This window comes from Olea europaea, chromosome 21, assembly GCF_002742605.1.
Source record: "Olea europaea var. sylvestris chromosome 21, O_europaea_v1, whole genome shotgun sequence".
Taxonomy (NCBI): Eukaryota; Viridiplantae; Streptophyta; class Magnoliopsida; order Lamiales; family Oleaceae; genus Olea; species Olea europaea.
The window spans coordinates 5,795,187-5,807,959 of NC_036257.1; the positions used below are offsets into that span (position 1 = coordinate 5,795,187).

At 34.1% G+C, this 12,773-nt stretch overlaps 1 protein-coding gene across 1 annotated transcript; it reads right to left on the minus strand.

The window, feature by feature from the left end:
• LOC111370460 (pentatricopeptide repeat-containing protein At4g20770) lies at positions 1 to 3,108 on the minus strand. Its single transcript, XM_022992175.1, has one exon. The coding sequence runs from the start codon at positions 3,022 to 3,024 to the stop codon at positions 694 to 696; it is 2,331 nt and encodes a 776-aa protein (XP_022847943.1). The 5' UTR covers positions 3,025 to 3,108; the 3' UTR covers positions 1 to 693.
• Between the last annotated feature and the right edge of the window lie 9,665 nt (positions 3,109 to 12,773).

Consider the following 12,773-nt stretch of genomic DNA (forward strand, 5'->3'; position numbering starts at 1 on the left):
TCACGAATACTTGAAATTGTTCTTTCAATTTCTATTTTCAGTTTCTATGAATTTCAATAAATCTATTTACAATTCAGCAAATCATTGCCTAACATTTCTCCTAGATCAGCAGCAGCCAGCATCTGGGTGTTAGTATAATCCATAACAGCAAAGGGGGGATTTCAGTAGTTGAAGTACAGCAGCAGGGGATCCTATCACATACCTTCATTGATGGCCAATTCCATTAATGTTCAGGCATTCTTTGTTGTGCTGAAGACATTATCTCTTCAATTAAGAGAACCTCCTTCAAGAGTTTCATAGGATGGAAGCATAGAAAACAGCACATCTTGGCAACAGGTACAAGCAAATTGTCACCTTTTTGTCTGTGAACTGTCAATTGGAGACTGAAATTGTCTCCCAGATTCAAGCAGTCATGCAACAGTGTTCTAAGTCGAAACAATACAAAGTCAACCTTAAGCTCGCTCTATGACATTCAAAAGCTTGAAAGTTCCATACTAGTTCTGTCAAAGGAATGAGATAGAAGTTCTTTTAAAATCCAATGTTTAGTTTTAGAGTTGGGGGATTGAAAATCTAGCTGTCTCTGCATTTTGCACGAGGAAGGACAGTAGTTACAGAGATTATTGCACCACGACCTGAGCACAAGAAAGATTTCTTCGCCATTTGCTGGTTCATAATCGTGATCAGAAGTTCAATTCATATAACCATGGATGTATGCAATCTGGTTTTCTGTTCAACCCAACTATAACCTGGATCCTTGGAAACCTGCCTTTCTATCATCATTTCTCTGATTTCTTTCACTTCATCCCATCTCCCTAAAGATGAATAAATACTGGCAAGAAGTGCATATGGAGCAGAATTCTTTGGATCCAGGCGGAAAAGCTCATTCGCTGCCCTCCTTGCTAAGTTTACATCGGCATGAACCCTACAAGAACTGAGCAAGACCTCCCAAACAACTGGATCGTCGTTGCATGACATCTTATCTATAAGTGCCTCTACTTCATTTATCCGACCAGCACGACCTAGAGAATCAATAATGCAAGTGTAATGTTCCACAAGTGGCTCTAAACCATGTTCTTGCTGCATTGAATTGAATAGTTTTATTCCAGAATCTACCAATCCAGAATGACTACAAGCTGCTAAAACAGCAATAAAGGTTATGTAATCAGGTTTGATACCAGTTAGAATCATGTTTTCAAATAAATTAACAGCTTCATCTCCACGTCCATTTTGTGCATAACCATTAATAATCTCATTCCAGGTTACAGTGTTTCTGCAGGGCATCTTGTCGAAAAACCACCGGGCCGCATCCACATCACCACATTTACAGTACATACCAATAAGAGCACTCCCTACATAAACATCGACTGCAAATCCATACTTTACTAATAGATCATGAATCTGCCTCCCTAGAGACAAAGAAGTTAAAGCCGAACAACAACTCAGTACAGTAGCAAAAGAAAATTCAGTTGGCAATATCCCTTTTCCTAGCATTTGCTTGAAAAAAATAAAAGCTTCTGCGTCCAATGAATTGAGAGATAAACCAGCCGTCATGGAATTCCAACATACAATGTCATTCTGGGGCAGCTCATCAAAAACATGTTTTGCCATTTCTATCTTACTACACTTGGAATACAAACCAATGAGTCCACTGGCAACATATAAATCAGCATAAACCACATCCTTCAATAAGGCAGCATGAACTTGCTTTCCACCATTCAAAAGCCCCATTTGTGCGCATGAACTGAGAGCAATTGCAAAAGTTGTTCGATCAGGTTGGACATTTTTGAACTGCATTTCTCTAAAAAGCATCAATGCCTCCCCATGGTGCTCATTCTGTGAATAGCCTGATAGTAAAGCATTCCATGAGCTCAAACTTGGGCATGACATATCTTCAAACATCTGACGCCCAGTTACAACATCCCCACTTCTCACACAAGCAGCAAGTATATTGATGAGTGTAACCTCATTGGGCTCAAATCCATGGTTCTTCATCTTTTCCATGTACTCCATTGCTCTTTCCTTATTGTATTTCTGGCCAAAACCACCTATCATAACATTCCATGAAACAACACTAACTTCAGACATATTATCGAATAACATTTCAGCACACTCCATGTCTACATGTTTTGCATACATATCTAGCAGTGAATTATTTAATTGCAGATCTCTTTCAAATCCGAGTTTAATAACAAGTCCATGTATTTGCTTTCCATGCACATTATGCCAATTCCCATCATTGTCATTAAATACAACAAAATCTTCAAAACTACTTTTAGCGCAAACACCTAAAACACTTGACAGTGACACGGAATCTATACTGATCCCTACTCTATGCATCAACTTGAACATGTCAAATGCTTCGTGGATGCGGTCAGTTTCCATTAGCCCCTTCATCATAGCGGTAAATGTCACCTCATTATGCTCTGGCAAGCCCTTAAAAATCTCAACCGCTTCCCAAACAAATCCGCATTTGGCATACATTCCCAATAAAGCATTGCCCACAAAAAAATTCCCCTCAAGCCCAAGTTTGATAGCAACACCATGGCACTCCTTCCCACACTCCACATCACTCACACCCCCACAAGCGCTTAGAACACTTGCCAACGTGAAACGTGTTGGCTCAAAACCACCCATCCTCATCAAATAAAAACTCTCCAAAGCCTTCTTTTCAAAACCATTATGCGATAACGTGGTGATTATTAAATTCCAAGTTACACTATTCCTCTCGGGCATTTGAGCAAACACTTCATACGCATTTTCTATGTCATTTGATTTGCAATAGGCATCTAAAACTGCGTGGTAAGTGTATATGTTTCTTGAAGGCATTTGATTGAACAGGCAGTGAGCGGAAGCTGTGTGCCCACATTTTGAATAGAGCTCGATCAGACGATTAACGAGGAAAGTGTTAGAAAACTGGTTGGTACGAAGAACGTAGGCATGCAAGAGTTTTCCAGCCCTGTGGACTTTCTTGTCTATGCAAAACTGCAAGAGGTTCGCTAAATAAGAAGATGTCTTGGATTGCATGTCTGAAATTATACTGTGGCTTCCTTTTTTGGCCACAAGTATTTTTAAATAGCCGAAATAAACAATAAATATAAAAGTTTGACAAAATATTTTTCTATCATTTGAATGCACATTAGCAAAATACTTGGATAGAAATCGTTATTAAAGACAAGACGTGCTGATTATTCGAAGATTAAGAATAAAAATATGACAAAAAAATGGAAACTATAAGGGCAAATATGAGCAAATATTGTGATGCAATTGATGGTGCAAATAATTTATGGCCTATTCAGTAATGATTAATGAGAATTGATTTTTTGACCGTCGTTAGAGAGAAAAGTGGATCCCACCTATAAATGAAAAAATCAAAAATGACGACTGAAATATTGAAATAATAGTCAAAAAATTTTATTTTTTGGGAGTGAAAAATTGTTACTAAATGAGGGCTTAAATTGTGTGTTTCTATATATACTTAGCCATTACGCCTACTCTTTCATTCATGTTCCGTCTCTCCCTCCCTGTCTCTCATGTTCACTTAGCAAATCGATTCAAGTATTATACATGAATAATGAATTTTTTTCTGTTACATTTGCATTTTAGATTTTTTCATGTCTTAAACTCTCATATTCCTCAAATTATAAGTTTGAAAATTGGTACACACACTTAAAAAACCTTTTTGAATAATTAGCACATAACGTCACTGTCTTTCACTATTATTGTAGCAAACATTTTTACCTTTCATTTTTTGACATTTCACCTTTAATTACATGTTGGATTGCGCAAAACATTATTTTCATTCAATTTCTCAGTAAAATGATGAATATATCCTCATATTTAAATAAAATAAAGAACTAACTGTAATCACGGTCCTAATTTTTGAAAAAGTTCGAACGATTCCCAAACAAATTATTAAAATATTAGAAATAAGAAACAAATTCTCTTTACTTCTCCTCCCCTCCTCCTCCACCTCCACCTCCACCTCCACCTCCACCAACTTTATCCAATGAGGTTTTATGTCTTTCTATTGTCATTTTTAATGTTTGCACCTTGTTGGAAAAATTCCATCGTGTGGGACCACACATGTATATATATTAAAATGTATGATGTTATTTTTAAGATTTAGTCGATAAAGTAATCCACTTAATTTAATTTTGGGCTAATGGGTATTAATTGTCACGTGATTAAAGCGTAGATATCGAAATAATTATTTTAAATTGATGATGGGGCAATTTAAAACAATTGAAAGATAATAATCAGTTATATATAAATGAGTTTTCAAAACTATTTGCATCCCCATCAGCAGAGAAGATTTCAAGAAAAAAAAATCACGTAACTGTTAGAAGATCAAAACCCGTTCAAGACACTTAGATCTAAGGATCAAGATACATTTTCACAATTTTATTTTCTCACTGATTTCAACATGAAGATTTATGAAAATATGTGAAATGATTGATAAATTTGGTTCCTTTCAATTTTCTACAATTGGTATCAGAGCCACTCCATGATTGAATCCTTGAGATATTGCAAGAATTAATGTTATAACAGTTTTATATTGTGGATTATTTTTTTCATCTTCATCATGTTATTATGTGAAATATAGATCTTGCAATATTTTAAAATTTCCAGCTTCGAAAATTATGGATAGATATATTTTTGTCGAATTTGAAAATTGTTTGATATATTATTCTTAGTTATTATTCTAGATCTAATGTTTTGGAAATTTCAGATTCTGGTTATCAGATTTTTGAATCTATATATAATAAAAAAATATTACTCAAGACCTGGCCTAAGGCGGGTGTGCCCATCGACGATTGTAGCGGGCTGCTGTGTTTTGTGCTGCAAAATGCAGCAACTTGGACGCTGCTGTCAGTTGTAGCAGTGCCCGACGCTGCTATTCCTGGCTGGCGCCGTTAGGAGAGAGAGAGAGAGATACAGGGATGAATTTTGGGGACAGGGCCTGACGTGCAATTTTGATATTCTCAGGCCCTTGCTTACAATTTAAAATTAGGGTTAATTATTATTTCAAAATAAAAATTTATATTTCAATCCCTAAAGATTGAAATCCATCCAAGTTGGACCTTTAAGGTTATGAGTTTAATAATGAAGCCCCTAAAGTTTGAAAATTATTTAATTTGGGCCATTAAACTTATGAAATTTGCAATTAAAGTCCTCAATCTTTATAATTAATTAAAATTGGTCCACTAAGTTTTAAAATTTTTCAAATTTTGATCCTGAAGTTTTGAATTATTAACCTTTAGGTCCCTAAAGTTTTTAAAGGCATCTAATAATGCAAAATAATGATTCTCTTTCTCAAATTATGGTATTAAGGACTCTTTTAAGAGAAATAATTAAGGTTTAATTATGTGAGACAATTAAATTCAAATAATTTGGTAAATCATTCATAATGAATTAAGGTTATTTAACATTTTGAATAAATTGATTGAAACAATATATCACCAAAGTGACCTCTCTTGTGTAGATTGATTTGTTTGGGATGTTTAGATATTGTGTATGTGTTTCTTCATGTGGGTATTAGCTGGCCCAAAGGAATGTTAACACTTGGCCGAATTACATACACACCTACGGTGGTAAATGTGTGACAATTATAAGGTTTTCATGTGAATAATAAATCAATCCAAAGATGATTTTATTATTTGACAGGAGTTATTGTCAATGTTTGATCACTGTATTAAGAGTATAACTTGCAATTAATATTATTGTCCAAAGACTTGATATTAATATTGCACTAAGTATCTTGATATGGGAATTACCATTATTTAAATTTATTGTTCATTAAATATGGATATGAGCATGATTATTTGTTTATTTTTATTCTCTATATAGCTAATTCATCTGCTACTACAAATATCTGCTAATGTCAATTCCATTTATATGCTTAATGGGACAAACTTCAAGGACTGGAAGGAAAACATATTGATTGTTCTTGGCTGCATAGATTTTGACCTTGCACTTCGAATTGAGGAACCCACTCCTCTTATGGAATAAAGTTCTTTTGATGAAAAGAGGAACTTTGAGAAGTAGGATCGCTCAAATCGCATGAGTCAAGTGATCATTAAGCACGGCATTTCGGAAGTCTTTAGAGGTGCAGTATCCGAAGGGGTAACTAATGCCAAGGAGTTCCTTGTCGAAATTGAGAAATATTTTGCGAAAAATGATAAGACTGAAACAAGCATGCTTTTGCAAAGCTTGGTTTCAATTAAGTATAAAGGTAAGGGGAACATAAGAGAGTACATCATGGAGATGTCTCACATTGCTTCAAAATTTAAGGGGCTAAAACTTGAGCTGTCTGACGACTTGCTCGTACATTTGGTATTAATCTTGCTTTCTGCACAATTCAGTTAATTTAAGGTCAGTTATATCTGCCAGAAGGAGAAATAGTCTCTAAATGAGATCATTTCATATTATGTGCAAGAGGAAGAAAGGTTGAAACAAGATAGAATTGAAACTACTCACTTGGCAAGCACTTCTAAGAATAAGTGCAAGAAAAAGAAGAAGGAATATGAAGCTACTCATAAGGGTCCAGCACAAAAGAAACAGAAGGAAGATAAATGAACTTGTTTATTTTGCAATAAGATTGGACATGTGAAGGACTGTACCAAATATCACGCATGGCGTGCAAAGAAAGGTACAAATCTTACTTTGGTTTGTTCTTAGGATAATTTAACTTCAGTACCTAGAAACACTTGGTGGATAGATTATGGTGCTACTACTCACACAAGTGTTTCTATGTAGGGCTGTCTGAGCTACCGAAAGCCAAATGATGGTGAAAGATACATCTATGTGGGTGATGGCAAATCAGTGGAAGTTGATGCAATAGGCACTTTTAGGTTATTATTAGAAACTGGTTACTACTTGGATTTGAAAGATACTTTTGTTGTGCCGTCTTTTAGATGAAATTTAATTTCTGTTTCTTCATTGGACAAATTTGGATATTGTTGTTCATTTGGAAATGATCCATTTAGTCTTTTATTAAATTCCAATGTTATTGATACTGGTTCATTATCTGCATATGATAACCTATATTTGCTTGATATTATTGCATCATATAATGAGACATTGCATGTGGGATCACGTGGTACTAAACGCAAATTAAATAAAGAAAATCAGCATAATTATGGCACAAACGCTTAGTCATATCTCAAAAGCTAGAGTTGAACGACTTGTGTCAGATGGTATTTTGGATTTCCTCGACTTCACGAATTTTGATGTATGTGTTGACTGTATCAAGGGAAAACAGACCAAAACAAAGAGATTAGGTTCTAACAAAACTTTGGACTTTTTAAAATTGATAAACACAGATATTTGCGGGCCATTCCCTACGGCTTCTTGGAATGGTCAACAATATTTTATATCATTTATAGACGATTACTCACATTATGGATACCTATATCTCATCCATGAAAAGTCCGAGTCGCTGGACGTGTTTAAAGCTTTTAAAGCTAAGGTTGAGAATCAACTCAACAAAAGGATAAAGAGTGTTAGGTCTGACCGTGGTGGTGAGTACTATGACAGATATGACAATTCAGGTGAACAATGTTCAGGACCATTTGCTAAATACCTAGAAGAATGTGGTATCGTCCCACAGTACACCATGCCAGGATCGCCTAGCATGAATGATGTAGCTAAAAGACGAAACATGGCTCTTAAGGATATGGTGAGGAGTATGATTAGTCATTCCACCTTACCAAAATCACTCTGGGGAGAGGCATTAAAGACTGCAACTTATATTCTAAACAGAGTACAAACTAAGACTGTTGCTAAAACACCTTATGAACTTTGGACAAGCAGAAAGCCTAGTCTAAAGCATTTTCACATTTGAGGATGTCCAGCTGAGGCAAGGCCTTATAGGCCACATGAAAATAAATTGAACTCCAAAACAGTGAACATCTATTTTATTGATTATTCCGAGCGATCAAGGGGTATAAATTTTATGATCCTACACTTAAAGTCAATTTTTGAAACGGGAATCGTAACATATTTTGAGGATGTTGAGTTTGGGAGGAAAAATAAGGTTAGAGATATTGTCTTTGAGGAAAAAGTTGAGGAATGATCGGTTTCGATTCCTACTATTGCTTTTGACAATTTACAGGTTCCTATACCTGTTGTTGATCAAGAAGCATATCTAGAACCTCAACAAGACAATATTGAAGAACCTACCATTCAAAATTAGGAAATTGTTCTAGAAGTACAAACTCAACAACCTCAAGAGCCAATACTATTAAGGAGATCCACGAGAGAGAGATAAAATGCTATTCCAGATTATTTAATAGTATTTCTCAAAGAACATGACGAAAATAATGGAATGATGGAAGATGATCTAATCAATTTCCATCAGGTCATGTAAGGTCCTAACTCTCAAAAGTGGATTGATGCTATGAATGAGGAGTATAAGTTTATGCAAGATAATAAGATTTGGGATCTTATCCGGTTACCTGAAGGTGTGAAGCCCATTGGTTGTAAATGGATTTTTAAAATCAAGAGGGATTCAAATGGTAATGTGGAAAGATATAAGGCTCGTTTTGTGGCTCAAGGTTTTACTCAAAAGGAAGACATTGATTTTAAAGAGACAATTTCTCCAGTTTCAACGAAAGACTCTATCAGGACAATTATGACACTTGTTGCGTACTTTGACCTTGAGTTACATCAGATGGATGTTAAGATGACGTTTCTCAATGGTGACATTGATGAAATGATTTATATGGTGCAACCAGAAAATTTCGTGTCAGGAGACACGAAGAATATGGTTTGCAAATAAAAAAAATCCATCTATGGGCTTAAGCAAGCTTCCCGTCAATGGTATCATAAATTTCATCAAGTCATTATCTCATTTGGTTTTGAAATGAATGCCGTTGATGATTATGTGTATCACAAGTTGGATGGGAATAAGCATATTTTCCTGGTTTTGTATGTTGATGACATACCGCCTGCCACTAACGATATAGGCATACTGCATGAAACTAAGATATTTTCATTAAGGAATTTTGAGATGAAAGATCTTGGTGACGCCTCTTTTGTATTAGGGATTCAGATACATCGGGATCGGTCTTGATGTATTCTTGGATTGTCACAAAAGAACTATATTGATAAAGTACTTAAAAGGTTTAGCATGCATACTGTAAACTAGGTGACACCCCTGTTGCTAAAGAAGACAAATTTAGTCTCAAACAATGCCCTGTAAAATGACCTTGAAGCTAAGGAAATGCAAAAGATTCCCTATGCATCTGCTATTGGGAGTCTAATGTATGCTCAAGTTTGTATATGTCTAGATATAACATTTGTTGTTGGAGTGCTAAGCAGATATTTAAGCAACCCTGGGATGGATCATTAGAAGGAAGCCAAAAGGTTTATGAGGTATTTAAAGAGAACAAATGATTACATGCTCACATATAGCAGATCGGACCAGTTAGAGATCATAGGGTACTCCGATTCTAATTTTGCTTGGTGTCAAGACAGTAGAAGATTTACATTAGGCTATATCTATCTGCTAGTTGGATGAGCTATTTCTAGAAGAGTGCTAAACAGACACTCATAGCTTCTTCTACCATGGTAGCAAAATTTGTAGCATGCTATAAGGCATCCAACTATAGAATATGGCTGCGAAATTTTGTCACTGGGCTGTGCATTCTGAATGGAATAGAAAGACCATTAAAGTTATATTATGACAATAACTCAATAATTCCGTACTCTAACAACAATAGGAGCTCGTCTAATTCAAAATACATTGACATTAAGTTCCTGGTTGTGAAGGAAAGAGTACAGAGTGAACAGATTTCTATATAGCACATTGGGACAAACTTCATGATTGTGGATTTGCTTATTAAGGGATTGCCACCCAAAGTCTTTCATGAGTACACTGCTCATATGGGTGTTGTATTTCTTGAGAATATCATGTTTTAATGGGAGTTTGTATTCTCGTTGCTTTATATTTATTTTGGACATATTTTTGTATTTGGACATCTTTCTGTACAGAAACAAAGTATTCAATTCATTCCACTCTATTATTGTGTTCAGTGTTGATCTCACTTAAGAAATAAGGTTGGATCAGTTGGAAATAGACATGTTTGGATCACAAAACATATAATTTTGCATGCTACGATCTCATGATTGATCTATGTCATTTGGTAGTATATGTATACGTGATCATTGATGGATTTAGTCACGCTAAATATGATGAAAATCGATTTGATCCTACATCAATATAACTAATTGACAAGATTGTTTGGAAATACCCTTAAAAACGATAGCACAAGTTTGAGGTCATAAAGTTGCACACATTTATAATATTACATGTATGGCCAATGGGAGATTATTGGAAAAATTTCATCGTGTGGGGCCACACATGTATATTTATTAAAATGTGTGGTGCTATTTTTAAAGCTAAATCGATAAAGTGATCCACTTAGTTTAACTTTGGACTAATAAGTATTAATTGTCATGTGATTAAAGTGTAGAGACCAGAATAATTATTTTAAATTGATGAGAGACCAATTTAAAATAACTGAAAGATAATAATAAGTTATTTAATATGGGGTCAAAATCCCCAATTGTACGCGAGTTTTCAAAATTCTCCGCATCCCCATCAACAGAGAAGATTTCAAGAAGAAAATCACATAACAGTTGGAAGATCAAAACTCATTCAGAACACTCAGATCTATGGATCAAGGTAGGCTTTCACATTTTTATTTTCTCATTGATTTCAACATGGAGATTTATGAAAATATATGAAATGATTGATAAATTTGGCTCCTTAACTCTCTGCATCTCCATCAATAGAGAAGATTTCAAGGAGAAAATTATGTAACATTTGGAAGATCAAAATCCGTTCAAGACACTCAGATCTATGGATCAAGGTACAATTCAACATTTTTATTTTCTCATTGATTTCAACATGGAGATTTATTAAAATATGTGAAAGGATTGATAAATTTGGTTCCTCTCAATTTCCTACACACCTTGCTCTCACAAGATCAGAAGAGTTTTATCTTTCTTAACCTTTTCGTATTTTTCTTGTTGGACAATTGCATCTTTAATGCTAATTTCTTGGGGAAGTCTTTTTCAATTTTCCCCATTTATACAACTTAATATGTTGGTAATATTTTTTGGTTTGTGTTTGTTCTATTTATATACTTCATTTTGAATAGATAAAAAAAAGTAGTGAAATTACATGCTAATTACCAAAAAATTCTTATGCATAGATTGATTTGGGAATGGTTCCATTAAAATCAGATTTTCAAAGAAAATGTGTTTTTGAAATAGTGATTTTTTTTAAATGTGTGGTTAAAAAGTTAAAAAATTACGTGTAATATTCTTTTATGGGAGGATGTGTTATTAAAAATGAGTTTTAAAAAATTTCATATTTGAAAAACTGCAGCAAAAAAGGAGGCTAAATGTTACATTACTCATGATAATTTAATGTTTGTTTACCATATAACTCAGTGAGTTATGGTATCAAATGAAATTGTCGAGTTTGTTATTGTTCAAAGTAGTTGTGAATTGTGAGAAAATATTTTGAAAGAAGATAAAGTCCCTATTTGACGGAGACTAAAATCAATTTTTTTGTAGATTTTGATAAAAGTTAATGACATGTGTCATTGGCAAGTTGTGGGTCCCATGAAATATGTGGTAAAAATTAATTGTTGAGTTAGACTTGTATTAAAATCTAAATTTTAAACTATTCCGAACATGGGCTAAATTTATAATATAAAATTCAAAATAGGCTATCATTTGCCTTCCAACTATACTCTAATTTCAAAACTCTTTCACAATAAAGCAAAATCAAACCAAAATCCAACACTTAATATTTTTCAATCATTAACAACGATGATTTCAAAATCTTCAATTTTGACAATCCCCTTCCTCATCATATTCTCAACAATACTTTTCTCCTACGAATCAAGAAAAGACACGAACAATGTGTTTTCTTTGTGCAACTATAGGGAGGTGCTAATTACGCTCAAAGTATAACGCGGTGATTGTAGTACAGCTTTGGGGTGTCGTATCCACATGGAGATGGAAATTTTCTCAAAAAAATCAAACAAATTAGGGTTTTTGTAATTTTATGTGGGAATGATTTGTCACTTGGAATAAAAATTAATTATCAATATGCGATATAAGTGAAGCGTCGGAATTCCCCCAATGGATTGGATCAATCGACATCAATAATTCATGTATTTTTCCTCAATTAGAGATTTTCTTCCCAACTCTCTAATCGGAAGATTTAACAATAAAGTCCAATTTAATTCCAATTATATTGCTAGAATCTAGATTTCCTAGAACACATTCGCACATTTTTTTATTGGAACAAGATCAAAGATCGACCATATACATCAAGCATAAGGCAGTAATCAATTTGCCAATAAAGTAATATTAAGATTAAAATTCAACAATTATTTCAATCATTCGATAAAAGGAACATGGCTAGATCTATGAAGGATTTGATAAAAGTTAAAATAATCTCAACAATAAATAATTCAAATTGTAATTCAACAAGTATTTCGAATATTCGATAGAGAAAGCATGACTGAATCTATGGAAATTCTAATAATTGTTAAACTAATGTCAAAAACATATTCAAGATATGGAAATTCGATTATAAAATTATTTAATAATGAAAAACTCAATTACATGAATTAAAGATGTCGAAATCACCAAAACCGATTGAGATCCTTCGTTGCTTCACCAAGTTCCTTAGTTTTCCATGGAGTTTCTTGAGCACCAAGATGAAAGAAATAGGTCTGGGGGTGTCTGCC

Excerpts from the sequence above, each read along its gene's own strand:
- LOC111370460 (XM_022992175.1), bottom strand. The coding sequence starts at position 3,024 with ATGCAATCCAAGACATCTTCTTATTTAGCGAACCTCTTGCAGTTTTGC.